Source organism: Chiroxiphia lanceolata, chromosome 2 (genome assembly GCF_009829145.1).
Source record: "Chiroxiphia lanceolata isolate bChiLan1 chromosome 2, bChiLan1.pri, whole genome shotgun sequence".
Classification (NCBI taxonomy): Eukaryota; Metazoa; Chordata; class Aves; order Passeriformes; family Pipridae; genus Chiroxiphia; species Chiroxiphia lanceolata.
In genome coordinates, this window is record NC_045638.1 from 99,429,706 (window position 1) to 99,443,616 (window position 13,911).

A 13,911-nucleotide genomic window follows, 5' to 3' on the forward strand; every position below is an offset into this window, starting at 1 on the left:
ACAGCCTCAAAAGCAGCAGCAGAGCAGAGCTTCTCGCACCGAGGTGATGGCAATGTAAAGCTGTGGGCAGAAGACAACCAGCCACCTTGAAAGTCAGTGATGAAGCAACAAACAGCTGCACCCTTGCACCAGGACTCCCTGGAGGGTGGCTGAACTGCTGTGCTGTCCTCTTGTGCAAGCCCCGATGGGATTTGCCTCTGAAAAATGCTGTCATATTGGAACAGAGAAGGCAAGACCCTCTCCCAACAAACAAAGAAGCAGGGGGATGGAGCTGAAGGCAAGGTGCAATCACATGGTCTCTCTGCAAGATGTCACATGCTTCCTGCAGAAAATACTTGTCAGCAGTGGAAAAAGCATGGGATCAAAGAGCAGAATTGCAGAACCAGTGTGGTGAGTGCTTCAGCAAGCCAAGCTGCACCAACAGGTCTTCATATTGTCCATGGGAGATGAGAAGGATGCCAGGTGGTTTGGGGTGGGAGGCGTGATGGGGAGCGAGAGAGATGGGAGACAATGGAAAAAGAAGGGGGTTGCTAGTTACCCATCACAGTTTGCCTGGTTGCCAGAGAGGAAGGAGTGGTGGACTTCAGCCTTGGTCTTCGAGTAGCTAAGATCAAACACAAAAACCATCTTCAGGTCCTCAGACAGGCTGCTGTTGCAGGGTCATATCAAGACAGAGCTACAGAAAAGGAGACACGGCCCTGCTTGGGCCAGGCTCCCCTGTCACAGCATCACATCCTGCAGTAGCAGGATGCTGTCTTTCAATGGGCAGAGGTAGCCCAAGGTGTCAGAGGAAACCTAGAAATGGAACCCCAAGAAAGGCCACAGAAAGCTCACAAATGCAACAATTTCTAATAAGGAGCCATGAAGATCCAACCACATCATTGACCCCACTTCTCAGGACATCAGCACATCTGAACAGGCTCACCACTGTAGGGAAAAGCATTGCCAAAGTGACGAAGGAAGGAAGGGAATGGCTGGCTATTTACCCATCCTTGTGGTTTCTGGTGAAGCAGACAAGGTCGATTCCAGGGCTGGTCTCTTGGGTGCTACAGTCAGACATGGAAATGATCTTGAGATATCTACTCAGCCTTGCCACAGCAGTACAAGCAGCATCAGTTCCCAGCCCCCAGATATCTGTACTTAGGGCCACACATGCTTTTTCCTGGCATTACCTTGTGACTCAGTGATCAAATCAAGAGTCAACTGTCTTGTTGTGGTTGCAAGTATCACAACAGTCCTTGAACCTCAGTAACTAAATGGCTCTCCATCAGCTTAAAAATGCCTCAGTGTCTAATTTACCACTCCTTACATTTCCTTGAAAGATGCTGAAACAACCGTAATTGCAGAGAGAACAACGGAGCCAGGACTCATCTTAGAATTAGAAATTCAACATGACATGTTCTGTGCATATCTCCAATGCAAGCAACTGCAAATACTAATTGGTAATTATTCTAGCATGGAGGAAGAAACTGCACATTATACTATCAGTATTCAGTCATAAGTCCAACCCTTCTTAAAAGATTAATAATTTTTGCAAATAGGTATTTTCTTACTGTTTTCACTACTATTATTGTTTTTACATAGAACAGACCTCACATGAAAGGCCTCTCCACTCCCCATGGTATAGGATAATTCCCGTTCTTCTTTACAGTTAGTACCTGAGCCAATGATTAACATACCTATTCATCAAGCTTGAACTTCAGTGCTTATTGAATAAGGAAGAATTAATTTATGTACTCTAAGGAATCCATAAGACACCTATACCACATTAGTAAGAGGAAGTAAAATTATGTTTCTGCCATATTGGAATATTTAGTCCTAGAAAGAATTTTCAAAATAAAAACTTCACCTAGAGACACACAGGAATTTTATGACAAATTCTCTTTGTCACTGGTCCCTTCAAAATCGATTTTTCAAGTGATGGAAAAAGCATTGGTTCAAACATCATAATTATCATGAGTATGGCAAATGTTTTAAAGTGTGTTAACAAATCTAGGTATTGCTCAAAGCAGATGAAAATGATGTCAAGTGATGGCACAGAAAAAGCAAATAAATGAAAATATAATATTTACCCTCCACTGTTCCTTGGCTTGCAAAGTGAGGGGAAGTAGGTTTCAGCTTTGGTCTCTGAGTAACTAAGATTAAATCAGAAAACTACCTTCAGAAAATAGAGACAAACACTTTTTTTTCAAAGCAATGTTAGTACAGAGTTTTAGATGAATCAAGCCTATATTACATTTTTTTACGTAACTATTTGCATTCATTACAGAATTATTCCATTTTTAAATCTGGGTGGCTTAGTTGAGTTAGTCTGTAGAATACAGACTACAGAATACAGTTAATCTTCTAGTGAACTAAGCCTATAGAGCAGAAAATTATGAAAAGTGATCGTGAATCTTAAAACTTAAGTGTCTCCTTATATTTTATATAAATGACTGATCATCTTGCTGACATATTTGGCATTGACACTATCAGGAAAAAAAATTGAAATGTGTTGACTAAATTTTAAAATACAGTTTTTCATATTTAAGTATTTCAAAGTGATAGCAATTATGATGGAATCACTGTTTACCCTTCACTGTCCTCGTGGTTTTCAGGAATGGAAAAGTTGTGGGCTCCAGGACTGGTCTTGGGAGAGCTAAGATTAGAGATGGAAACTATCTTGAGATGTTAGGGTAATGTCTTTGTGCGTATGAAAGCATTGCTTTAATCACATCCAAATAAATCAATATTTAACTTGTGGTTTCTCAGGTATACTCTTTCTACCAAATAAATCATACATCTGTTTTTTTGTCACTCTCTATTATCAAAAAATCACGCAACCACTAGCTAAACACTACTCCTATTGCACACTAACAGCAGTCATGATGCTTCAGAGCTGCCTTTTAACAGCAGTAACTGACAGACTCTAAAATCCATCTTCAGGCAGCAAACAACTATATTCAAACTATAAATTGAAAAGTAGTCAATGAATATGTAGCCAGAACTTGCATTGAAGATACTGTCAAGTTTTGGATATGACCATCTTATATTTAGAATTAACTAGCATTGATTATTATATACTTCACAACACTTAAAAACCTGAACTTTGAGTCTAAAAAAATACGTGCCTGGGAAAAAAAAAAGCAGAAACAATAGCTTCTCTGCTGAAAAATGTATACAGGTGAACTTAATAAGGATTTCCTTCAAGAGTTGAGCCAACTGGTAGAAGAAAAAAAACTTGTGCTTGCTTAACTAAAACCTGTAAGAATCTCTAATAGACCAGCAGCTCCTTAATTTACAGGAGTTTACAAGTTTTCATCCTGAAGTGGTATGAAATACTTCAAACAGACAGAATTTCATATCCAAGCTGTAAGACAAGTATGAGCTAAAATACACATCTATTTCCAGTTATCAGTGAGCAGATATGTAAATGAGAACAGTGAAATGCAAAGATCATAATAAAAATCCCTTTTCTTGTATAAGAATATATTATTGAAAAATACAGAGTATCTCATAAAAGAATACAGTAAATTCTTAACCCAAGCAGTGATAGGTCAAACAGGTTACCTCAGAAAGTGGAATTGAAATTTTAAAATTGCCACCACACTTGCAAGAACATGGGAAAAGTAGAAGAGTGTAAATTTGATGGACCAAAAAAGAGAAAATTACAAACATGGAATTCTTGTTCTTATTAGACTCCTACAGTCCTAGCAAATAAAATCCTTAAAAAATGAATCCAAGGTTTGTAGGGTAGATTGATAGGGGATCGATTGAAAGAGTTTCCGAAATTTCTCCCTTCCAAAGATGCATTTGACTACACTCTTCTCTGTGGCTCTGTGCTATTTGCTGTCCTCTCCATCTTAATTTTGTTTGCTGAAAAATGGGAATAACAAGAGTTCCACAAATATCTTTTCTGAATTACCTAGCCAAAGTTTGCACCTTTACTAACACTGATTTGAAGAAGTGTTAAACTCAGCAGTTAATATGGCAAATATAAAAGGCAGCATCTAGCTGTTAGTGTTCAGGGAAATACTACAGAACCTTTACAAATATCTACAGAGGTCTGCAGCAGAAGAGAAGACTCAGACCAGTAGAATAAAATGAGAGTTCCCGTGTTCAGCATTAAATTTGTCCTATAGAGGAAAAAAATATTAAAGAAGCTGGTTTGATTCTTTAGGAAACATGCAGAAAGCTAACAAACCTTTTATCTCCCCAAATAAAAAAAAAATTTCTTTTTTCTTCTAGACATATCTGGACTATCAAGTCTCAAACTACCTAAAGAATTCCTGAACTTGGGTTTGCAGTTCTCACTGTGCCATCTTTGATCTCCATAATAAGAATTTTGTCACTACAGCACAGCTAGAGAGTCCTCCTCCACTAGAAATATACTTGAATATTCTACAAAACTTCAGAATTTACAACGTGAACAACTTTTAAGCTGTTTAACCAAAACTGAACATGAACAGTCAATATAAAATAAATATACAAAGAGAACTTCCTACAAACATCACTCCCTGTCTCCAACATTGTAACTCATCAGGAAGATGTCTTACATACCTATAATCACAGAAATTCTCTTATGTAAAAAGAAAAAGATAAAATAAAAAAATGGTATAACACTTCAAACAATACAGTACCTATCTGTATCAGGATACTCTGCACACAGTGGAGAAGTTGAAGTTTGATTATGAGTCTCACAGTGTTTCATAGTAAAATTCTATTATGTTAAGTAATACATAATTGGTCAATGGCAATTATGGGTAATATTAAGAATTAGTACTGCAAAAGTGAACTAAGAATTTGGAAAAAAAAGTCGTAATCCAGCATTTTGAACATCACATATATATATTGCCTTAAATTAAAGTACCTGACGCAGAATTTTTATCTTGCAGTTGTTCTTATCCCCAAAGTAAAGGAAAGCAAACCAACATGTCACCAAAAGCACACTGGGGACTCTTTTGATAATTCAAGAACACTCAGTTCCCAAGAAATGTCAATACCAGACTGGATTGATGGTATTTCCGTGACTCCAGATACTTTAGACATGAATTTTGAAACTATCTGTGTTTCATTAAAAGCTGAAGAGAAAATCTGGATTTAAAATGCTGAGGAATCTAACTGCTGCTGGGATAGCAAACACACAAGTTGTGGTGTTCAAGATGATGTAATTGCAAACACAATCAAGGTACTGGATGCTTAAAAGTCCTTTCTGTATTATGTGAATAAAGAGAAAGATATGTGGCCCCATATGGTGACAAGAGGACCCTGGTGGTAGACAGGACTTCTAAGAATCTTCTCCTTTTACGCTTTTTGGAGTTTAAATTACACCAGTAGGAAAATGAAATTCTTACAAGTTGTTGTAAAAGATCAGTCCTTTTTCACTATGTACCAAAAATGATTTCTAGCTGCTGATCAAGAAATGATTGATTCAAAACAGTTCTTTAACTGGCTTGCCATTTAGAGTTAGAAGCAAATATGTTCACATTAGAAAAATGGAAGCAAGTGGCAATGTGTTGAAAACTAAAACAGCTCAATCAGACATGAAAATCATCCTTAAACAGACTCGACAAGAGTGGTAACACTGTGGTTTTAAAGGAAAAGTCTAGATTGAAAGTATTGCCATTACCTGAATAACCACATCGGATTTTTGGGCTGTATGGCTCCGTAGAGCACAATAAATATGAAGTCATTAATCAGTCTTCAAGAAACAGTCTTGAAGAACTTTGGCAAGTAAACATTTGCTAAAAACAACTAATTAACAAGTGACCAATTAAGCAATAGGTTTTTAAAAGAAATCATGAGGATAAGTAGGAGACCCACTCCAGGGGATATAACATGTAAGCAAGTATTTCACTGCAGTAACCTCATTGTGTGGCTGGACTTCACTATTTTTAGTTGAAAGAACCTTCTATTCATTCTCTTCTCTTCCCCTTTCTCTCCTCCCCAACACAAACATGCAAAAACAAAGATCAGAATTCCTTAGGTTATTCTAAGCAAGTCCCTTAAATACAAACAGCTGTACATGCTAGGGTTTCCCATCTCAAGTCTATGACTAGAATATGTAAATTAAACATTATTATAATATTTAGTCACATTTTTAACTCTCCTTCAAATCTAGGAATTATCAACATGTGTATGTTGAATTCCAGACTAGATCAGGCATGATTTTTTTCCATTCTCTCAAACACTGTCATTGTTGAGAAATTGACCCCTCTAGTTTGGAAAAAGTGCAGTATAACTTTTTTTATAGGCAAAGAAAGCAGAATAAAGAATTGAACTTGAATTTGCTATTATATCAATATATAGAAAACCATTATGGAAAACCATTACTGAAACTTTCTGTTAAAGTACTTGATTATAAGTTACTGCTCAGTATGGAAGATGCATTAATGATTGATGCTGATTAATACCCCTGAAGAATAAATATATAAAACCTAACACATCTCCATTTCTTGATTTTAAGAGTGCTTAGTTGGAATCTGCAAGCTTTCCCATTAATCTGCAATTACAGGCAACTGGACAGCTACTAAAAATTTTCTGTCAAATATCCATTTAGTCCACTTTTTGCTGCAAGGGAGTTTTGGCAACAACCTGAAATAGGCTTTGGATGAAACTGTCATTATTGAAAGGAAGTGAAAGATTTCTTTTTGCAGGTACAGTAAACCAAGCAGAACCTTGAGCATTGATAAAACTGCATTTGTTCAGCGTTGTTTTGTAAGGCTTTGGTAAGTTAGCTTATTTTGTGAATCAAGGAAGTAGAACCCTAAAGAATAAATGCTGAGAAGGAAGAACAAGAAAACTACGTACTTTAGATTATTATATATTTATAGGTGTAAGTAATTTAAATGTCAATAAAATACCATCATCTAACAGTTTAATTTTACTGGAGTCTGGCATAACAGGTGTTTGAAAGAATCACATCTACCATAGAAGCATCAAGTTAAGATCAATTTGTTGCAAATATTTTCTTTAATTACAATGTTGTGCCATTTATTTCAAAAGCTGTACTCAAGCAATATAGCAATACATCTCATAAGTATGCTTTAGTTTTTGTTAGTTTTGGGCCCATGCTGTCTCCCAGTACTGGCAGCAAAATGTCTAACTTAAAATAACCACTTTAAGTATACTCAAGTTAAAGTATTTAAGGGTCTATTCTCCATTATTTTGAACCCCATATATTCATTATTATTGATTCTGTTATTTCTATGGGATGTACTCAACACTTGCAACCATTAGAATAGTTTCATTAGGGGATTAAAACAATATTTTCATTAGCTTTCACTCTTACCCATCTGCTGTACTGCAACTTAAAAAAAGAACACTACTGTAAGTAATAAGACATGCTGATTAACATCAAGCACAGCAATACAGACCTGTAAATGTATCAGGAATGTAGACCAAAATTAGAAGAGAATGTTTACTGTTTTAAAGCATCACACAAAGTTTCCTATATTTCCTAAGTCTGGTATTTGAGAGAGCAAATGAATTATGTTTGTTCTGAAGTTATTTTCAATCATGTTCAACTTAATTAACAATATTCCAAATGTCTGAAGAAATCTCTGTGGGAATTTCTATTTAAAATCACATTTTTCAAGTATTACCAGGTACAGCTGATGGCATTTCTTGAATGCCAGATGTTTCAGATGTTGAAGAAATGTGCTGATTTTCATCCAAAGCTGAAAGAAAATCTGGAGTTAAAACGAGAACTAACTTCAGAGCTGCAGTATTTGGACAGTAGCTGGTGGGCAATTCAAGATGGCACTGATGAGAGATCAAGCAATTTGTAAGCAGCTGCAAAGATCAGCTGCGAAATGAGGTGCTACATTAACACTGAAGCTGGTGTGAAATGAAGTAGGGCTAATTCCAAGTAGCTCATGCTAAGTATTCTTCTTCTCACTGGCCTTTGTTTTAAAGTACCTATTTAAATGAAAATTGCAGCTACCAGAAGAAAATTAAAGGCAATATAAGCTAGCAGAGGTTTTTTTGTAGACTGTTATTCAGTCAGCGTGCTAAATTATTTTTCAGCTTTGATTATGCAGAAATGGCCGGGTTGAGCAGGGGTGGGAGTGAGGGTGGAGGGAAAGCCTAGTATCAAGTAGTCTTCAAAGCAACATGCCTGAATGAATCTTAGCACTGTCCACAGCCAATGCAAGTGATGGCAAGGGCTAGAAAAGCTAATGCAATGATATGCTATTTACCAATCATGCTCCCTCTGGTTTCCGTAGAGGGATGAGAAGTGAATTTCAGGCTTGGTCCCTGGGTAGCTAAGGTCAAATATGAAAAAAATCTTGAAACAATAAGTGAAATCAGTCTTTAGATAAGGTGATTTTTGGCCCTTAGCATGTCTGATGGACCTAAACTTATTTTAGATTTCTTGCATACACACTTCTAATTGATATCTGTGGTGGCCTACTCCATTCTTTGCCTTGTGTGTTTTTTTTTTTTTTTTTTTTTTTGATACATAACATCTAATTCTGACACATTTACTACAAGGCCAGCTCTCTGCATCTGATTTTAAAATTCTATCCAATAGCAACATCTGACAGCAAACCCCTTCTCCTTTACAGTTTAGTTTGGGTGTTTCAGATAAGTCTTTTAAATAAAGAGCTGCAAAAGCCCAATATTATTTTGATACGACATGCAGACCATTTTCACTTAGATGGTATCAAAACACTTTCCTGAACATGGTCTATAAATTTATATTTTGCCCAGGGATCACATTTTTCCTCCAACTGCCACAAAGATACTTTGATAGAAACAGGCTTATTGAAACTGATCATCCTTTGGCAGAAAATGGCTTAAAAATTATCTTTATGCTTTTCTGATAGCATTTTAATGAAAAAACAAACTCAAAAAAAAATCAGATTCTATTAGATCCCCAAGACCACTGTTTCCAACACAGATATTATGCAGTCAGCATGAAAGAAACATGCTCTATCTCTATGGGCAGCGTTATATGAAAAACTGAACAGTAGGTGTTCCTGATGTTAAGAACACTAATGACTGATTAAAGTTGAAGGCCAAGTAGTAAGAAATCTAAGTGGCCCAATTCTTTACATCAAGAGAGAATTCTGTAGTAGTTTGGCAAGAATAATGCCACAGAGAACAGTAAAGCCATGCCTGACTAACTGCTAAAACTCTTCTATCTAATGAAGATAGTTTGATTTGACCGAAATGACCTTGGATAAATGGAGTTCTCAACTTCAAAAGGAAACAAAAATATGGTATTCATGCAGAGGCAGGATAACTGTCAGCACCACCCTTGGAGTATTAGCACAGCTGCATCATGTTTGTGTTCTGTGTGAATTCTGCAGTAGATAAAAGCTAAGGTTTGCTACATTTATCTGTAGTGAGAAACTAAAAGAACGTGGACCAAAAAACCTTAACAAATAAGACTAGAGAAAACATGAATAGTGTATGTGTATTGTAATAAGCTAATCTCCAGATGACAAAATATGTCAATGCTCGTTTATCCAATTTCACTTGGTTGGTCCCTGGAAAGAGAATGATGTTTGATACACTGATATTATAAAATATCACTTGCTTAAACATGCTAGCATGAGCAGAAGCACAGACAAGAAACTCACAGCAACTCTCTACTATTTTTTATGATTATATTCTGGGAAAAATCTCATGGCCTAATACAAATGCATATATTGTGCCTAAAACCCTATATTCTTCATAAATACATGGGGAGAAGTGATAAATTATTAGCAGAAGTAACCGTAAAAATAACCTTTAACGCCAAAATGCTGTAATGCAGCAGTCTTTTGAATATTAGAGACTACTTTAAAAAGTTGTAACAGGAAACAAATGTTCAAACAACAAATCTCTTTTAAAAGTGCATACTAGCTAAAGAAAAACCATTCCCTCCTCAAAGGATAACTGTTATGCTGACAACCCAAAATTCATCAAAGCCTGACAGTTTCCTTTCAAGTGCTAAATTCTGCCCCACACTCCCCATCACAGCCCTTCAGTAACATGATACTAGCCTGAAATAGCCAGATGGAATCAGGATCACTTACGTGAGGCCAAAACTGCTGGACACTCACAACTATTACAAGTAACATGAAGCCTTAACGACCAAATGAAAGACCACTGGAGGCAACATTAAAAATACGGGACAAATAAACATCAGAATAATATCACTTATATATCAAGAAAAACAAAGGATAGGAAATAAAATAAGTGCAATTTACCAGTCTCTCGATCTGACATTTTTGCAGATGTGGAAGTTTGGGGAGTGGAAGTAACATGAAGAAAGTCATGGGAGGCTGGAAAAAAAATTGTGGCTTATTATTTAAGTAATACATCAACCATCACATCATGGGATCACCTGCAACCGTGGACTTGATGGTTTAGACTACAAATAATGAAATAAAGAACTGAAATAATAAATAAAGAATTGAAAAAAACATAAAAACATATTCTGTAAAATGAGCAGAATTTTAAAAGGAAAGGTTATTATGCAAAGAAGTGTAAAAACACATAAATATGATGCAAAAAATTCAATGGGATGACATAAGTTAAATGGAAAAAATTCCCAAAAGGTTAGTAGGAATGCCAAAAAAACCCTGAAAAATTGCAAAAAAACTGGGCAAAGGGAAGAAAAAAGGAAGCAAACTTATGAAATGAAGACACAGAAAAAAATCCAATTAAAAAATTAGCAAAAATAAAAGAACATAAAAAGTGATTAAGACATCACCACACAGGGAAAGAGAAAGGAATATTTGTAGCCCAGCCAAATTTGTATGCTTTGTTATAATTACAAGTAATCTAATTTCTCCACTGTAAAAACAAGAAAGCCAAAAAATTACTTTAAGTAAAGGAAGGTAAGGAATGTAACTTCCCTGGAAAAGACCATGAAGTGCATGACATAGCTGATATGAAAGCAAGATTGCTACAGACAAAAGTACCAAGGTACTTCATATTGTTCATTCCACTTTTAACTTGGACTCAACTTCAGATTTTAGGGTTACCAGCCTGCTCACATAATGCTTTATTATCTCATGGGCCACAAAGTAATGCCAGGATACAGGACTTGTCTTACACACCTGTCAATGTGAAAGAAGCTCTTGCCAAAAGCACCTCCACCCATTGTTGCCAAGTGCTGTATCCAATGGTTGAAGTAAATATGGCTTTTCACTTACACTTTACCCCAGTGTAGGCCCCAAGAGAAATAAGTTGGACTAAAAGCTCAACAAGATCTCTTGGAACAATTCCCATCTCACATCATTATCAGACCTGCAAGAAATATCATTACCACCAAACGCTGCTGGTGTCTTGAACCTTGAAGAAACATGCCATGATTCACTGAAAGCTGAAAAGAGGCATTGAGCTTAAAACCCTAACACCACCTCAAAAGCAGCAGCAGAGCAGAGCTTCTCACACCCAGGTGATGGCAATGTAAAGCTGTGGGCAGAAGACAACCAGCCACCTTGAAAGTCAGTGATGAAGCAACAAACAGCTGCACCCTTGCACCAGGACTCCCTGGAGGGTGGCTGAACTGCTGTGCTGTCCTCTTGTGCCAGCCCCGATGGGATTTGCACCTGAAAAATGCTGTCATATTGGAACAGAGAAGGCAAGACCCTCTCCCAACAAACAAAGAAGCAGGGGGATGGAGCTGAAGGCAAGGCGCAATCACATGGTCTCTCTGCAAGATGTCACATGCTTCCTGCAGAAAATACTTGTCAGCAGTGGAAAAAGCATGGGATCAAAGAGCAGAATTGCAGAACCAGTGTGGTGAGTGCTTCAGCAAGCCAAGCTGCACCAACAGGTCTTCATATTGTCCATGGGAGATGAGAAGGATGCCAGGTGGTTTGGGGTGGGAGGCGTGATGGGGAGCAAGGGAAATGGGAGACAATGGAAAAAGAAGGGGTTTGCTAGTTACCCATCACAGTTTGCTTGGTTGCCAGAGAGGAAGGAGTGGTGGACTTCAGCCTTGGTCTTCGAGTAGCTAAGATCAAACACAAAAACCATCTTCAGGTCCTCAGACAGGCTGCTGTTGCAGGGTCATATCAAGACAGAGCTACAGAAAAGGAGACACGGCCCTGCTTGGGCCAGGCTCCCCTGTCACAGCATCACTTTCTGCGGTAGCAGGATGCTGTCTTTCAATGGGCAGAGGTAGCCCAAGGTGTCAGAGGAAACCTAGAAATGGAACCCCAAGAAAGGCCACAGAAAGCTCACAAATGCAACAATTTCTAATAAGGAGCCATGAAGATCCAACCACATCATTGACCCCACTTCTCAGGACATCAGCACATCTGAACAGGCTCACCACTGTAGGGAAAAGCATTGCCAAAGTGACGAAGGAAGGAAGGGAATGGCTGGCTATTTACCCATCCTTGTGGTTTCTGGTGAAGCAGACAAGGTCGATTCCAGGGCTGGTCTCTTGGGTGCTACAGTCAGACACGGAAATGATCTTGAGATATCTACTCAGCCTTGCCACAGCAGTACAAGCAGCATCAGTTCCCAGCCCCCAGATATCTGTATTTAGGGCCACACATGCTTTTTCCTGGCATTACCTTGTGACTCAGTGATCAAATCAAGAGTCAACTGTCTTGTTGTGGTTGCAAGTATCACAACAGTCCTTGAACCTCAGTAACTAAATGGCTCTCCATCGGCTTAAAAATGCCTCAGTGTCTAATTCACCAAACCCCTTCTTACATGTCCTTTAAAGATGTAATTGCATACATCTAATTGCTAATAGTAATTGCATAGTAACATAGGAACTGAGAATCACACCTTTGTATTTAGAATTCAAGGTCTGATCTCACTTTTCCCAACAAGCAACTGCAAATCCTTCATTCTATGGGTCAGAAATTACTGTCCTTGCCACTAATAAGGGACAGTGTAGAGAATTTCCCTATCTGTAGAGAAATGCTTGCAAACAAGTGACCAGTGAAAACTTTTCTGCAGAATTCTAGCACATCTTACAACAACTTAAACTTGTACAATCTGACATCTCTTCGCACACTGAAAGACATGTAACTTCACTGAAGTGACTTCCTCATACTCTCTTATCCTGATCTTGTGCAAGGAAAATGCACAACTCGATACATAAACCAGTGTTAAATCTACAGTATATGTACTTATCAGCACTGCTCACTTTTGCCCATTTCTTTGGACTTGGCTTCAGATGCAAGGGAGGCAAGACTTGGTTACAGTTTATAAATATGCACAAGAATGAAGTTGCTGGTAATAAGGAAGTGGTACCTAGTGATTCCTCTGGAATATTTTAATAAACCCAACCTTTAAAAATGGAAACCCTTTGATTCAGTTCCCTTCGACTTGATCCTTTTCTAGTAACATACAATGACTCACTAACCAAATAACTAACTTGCATTTTCCCATGGTTAAAATCTCATGGGGTATTCTTTTGAACAGCAGACAAATATTTTTTCCACCTATGGAGATGCTTTTGCATTCAATGTACAAAAGGAACAAATCTAACATGTTAACACTTATTTAACGGGCCTCCACATAGATACACACACAATTCTTTACAAAAAACCTGAACAACAACTCCATGGGACAATCTAGCTAATTGTTTACCAACATAAAAAATTTTAATCCTATCATTCCAACATTTCTTTTCAAATTTCTCTAATGTTGCAGCAGATACAACTGGTCTCTCCAGTAACACTTTCATACAGAACAAAACAGAATTTCTAAGACCTCCATTTGGTAAAGCATTGCTGTGTCTTTTGAGAGACTGACTAGATGTCAGGAGAACTACAATGAAGAGAGAGATTATTACCAGATGAGATTGGTGGCATTTCTGGTATGCCAGATGTTGTGGATCTTGAAGGAAGAGTCTTCCTTTCACCTAAATCTGAAAAGATAATCTTGTGTTAAAAGGCTTAAAATTGCCTCAAGAGCTACTTGGATAGCACAGGACTCAGCAGGCAAGTGTTGCTTTGTTAAAAT

At 37.5% G+C, this 13,911-nt stretch overlaps 1 protein-coding gene across 9 annotated transcripts in view; it reads right to left on the reverse strand.

Annotated features, from left to right (window-relative positions):
• Positions 1-13,911, reverse strand: part of ABI3BP (ABI family member 3 binding protein) — a 140,859-nt gene that overhangs the window by 62,250 nt on the left and 64,698 nt on the right. For 5 of the 9 annotated variants that reach the window (XM_032677830.1, XM_032677836.1, XM_032677834.1 and 2 more), the window contains exons 14-23: positions 13,742-13,816; positions 12,321-12,380; positions 11,873-11,938; positions 10,182-10,256; positions 8,181-8,246; positions 7,584-7,658; positions 2,573-2,638; positions 2,073-2,135; positions 987-1,046; positions 539-604 (exon numbers count right to left, since the gene is read on the reverse strand). In XM_032677830.1, coding sequence (XP_032533721.1) covers positions 539-604; positions 987-1,046; positions 2,073-2,135; positions 2,573-2,638; positions 7,584-7,658; positions 8,181-8,246; positions 10,182-10,256; positions 11,873-11,938; positions 12,321-12,380; positions 13,742-13,816 — 672 coding nt within the window. The remainder of the gene's footprint in view (positions 1-538; positions 605-986; positions 1,047-2,072; positions 2,136-2,572; positions 2,639-7,583; positions 7,659-8,180; positions 8,247-10,181; positions 10,257-11,872; positions 11,939-12,320; positions 12,381-13,741; positions 13,817-13,911) is intronic. The other 4 variants (XM_032677838.1, XM_032677837.1, XM_032677831.1 and 1 more) reach the window with 3 other exon arrangements.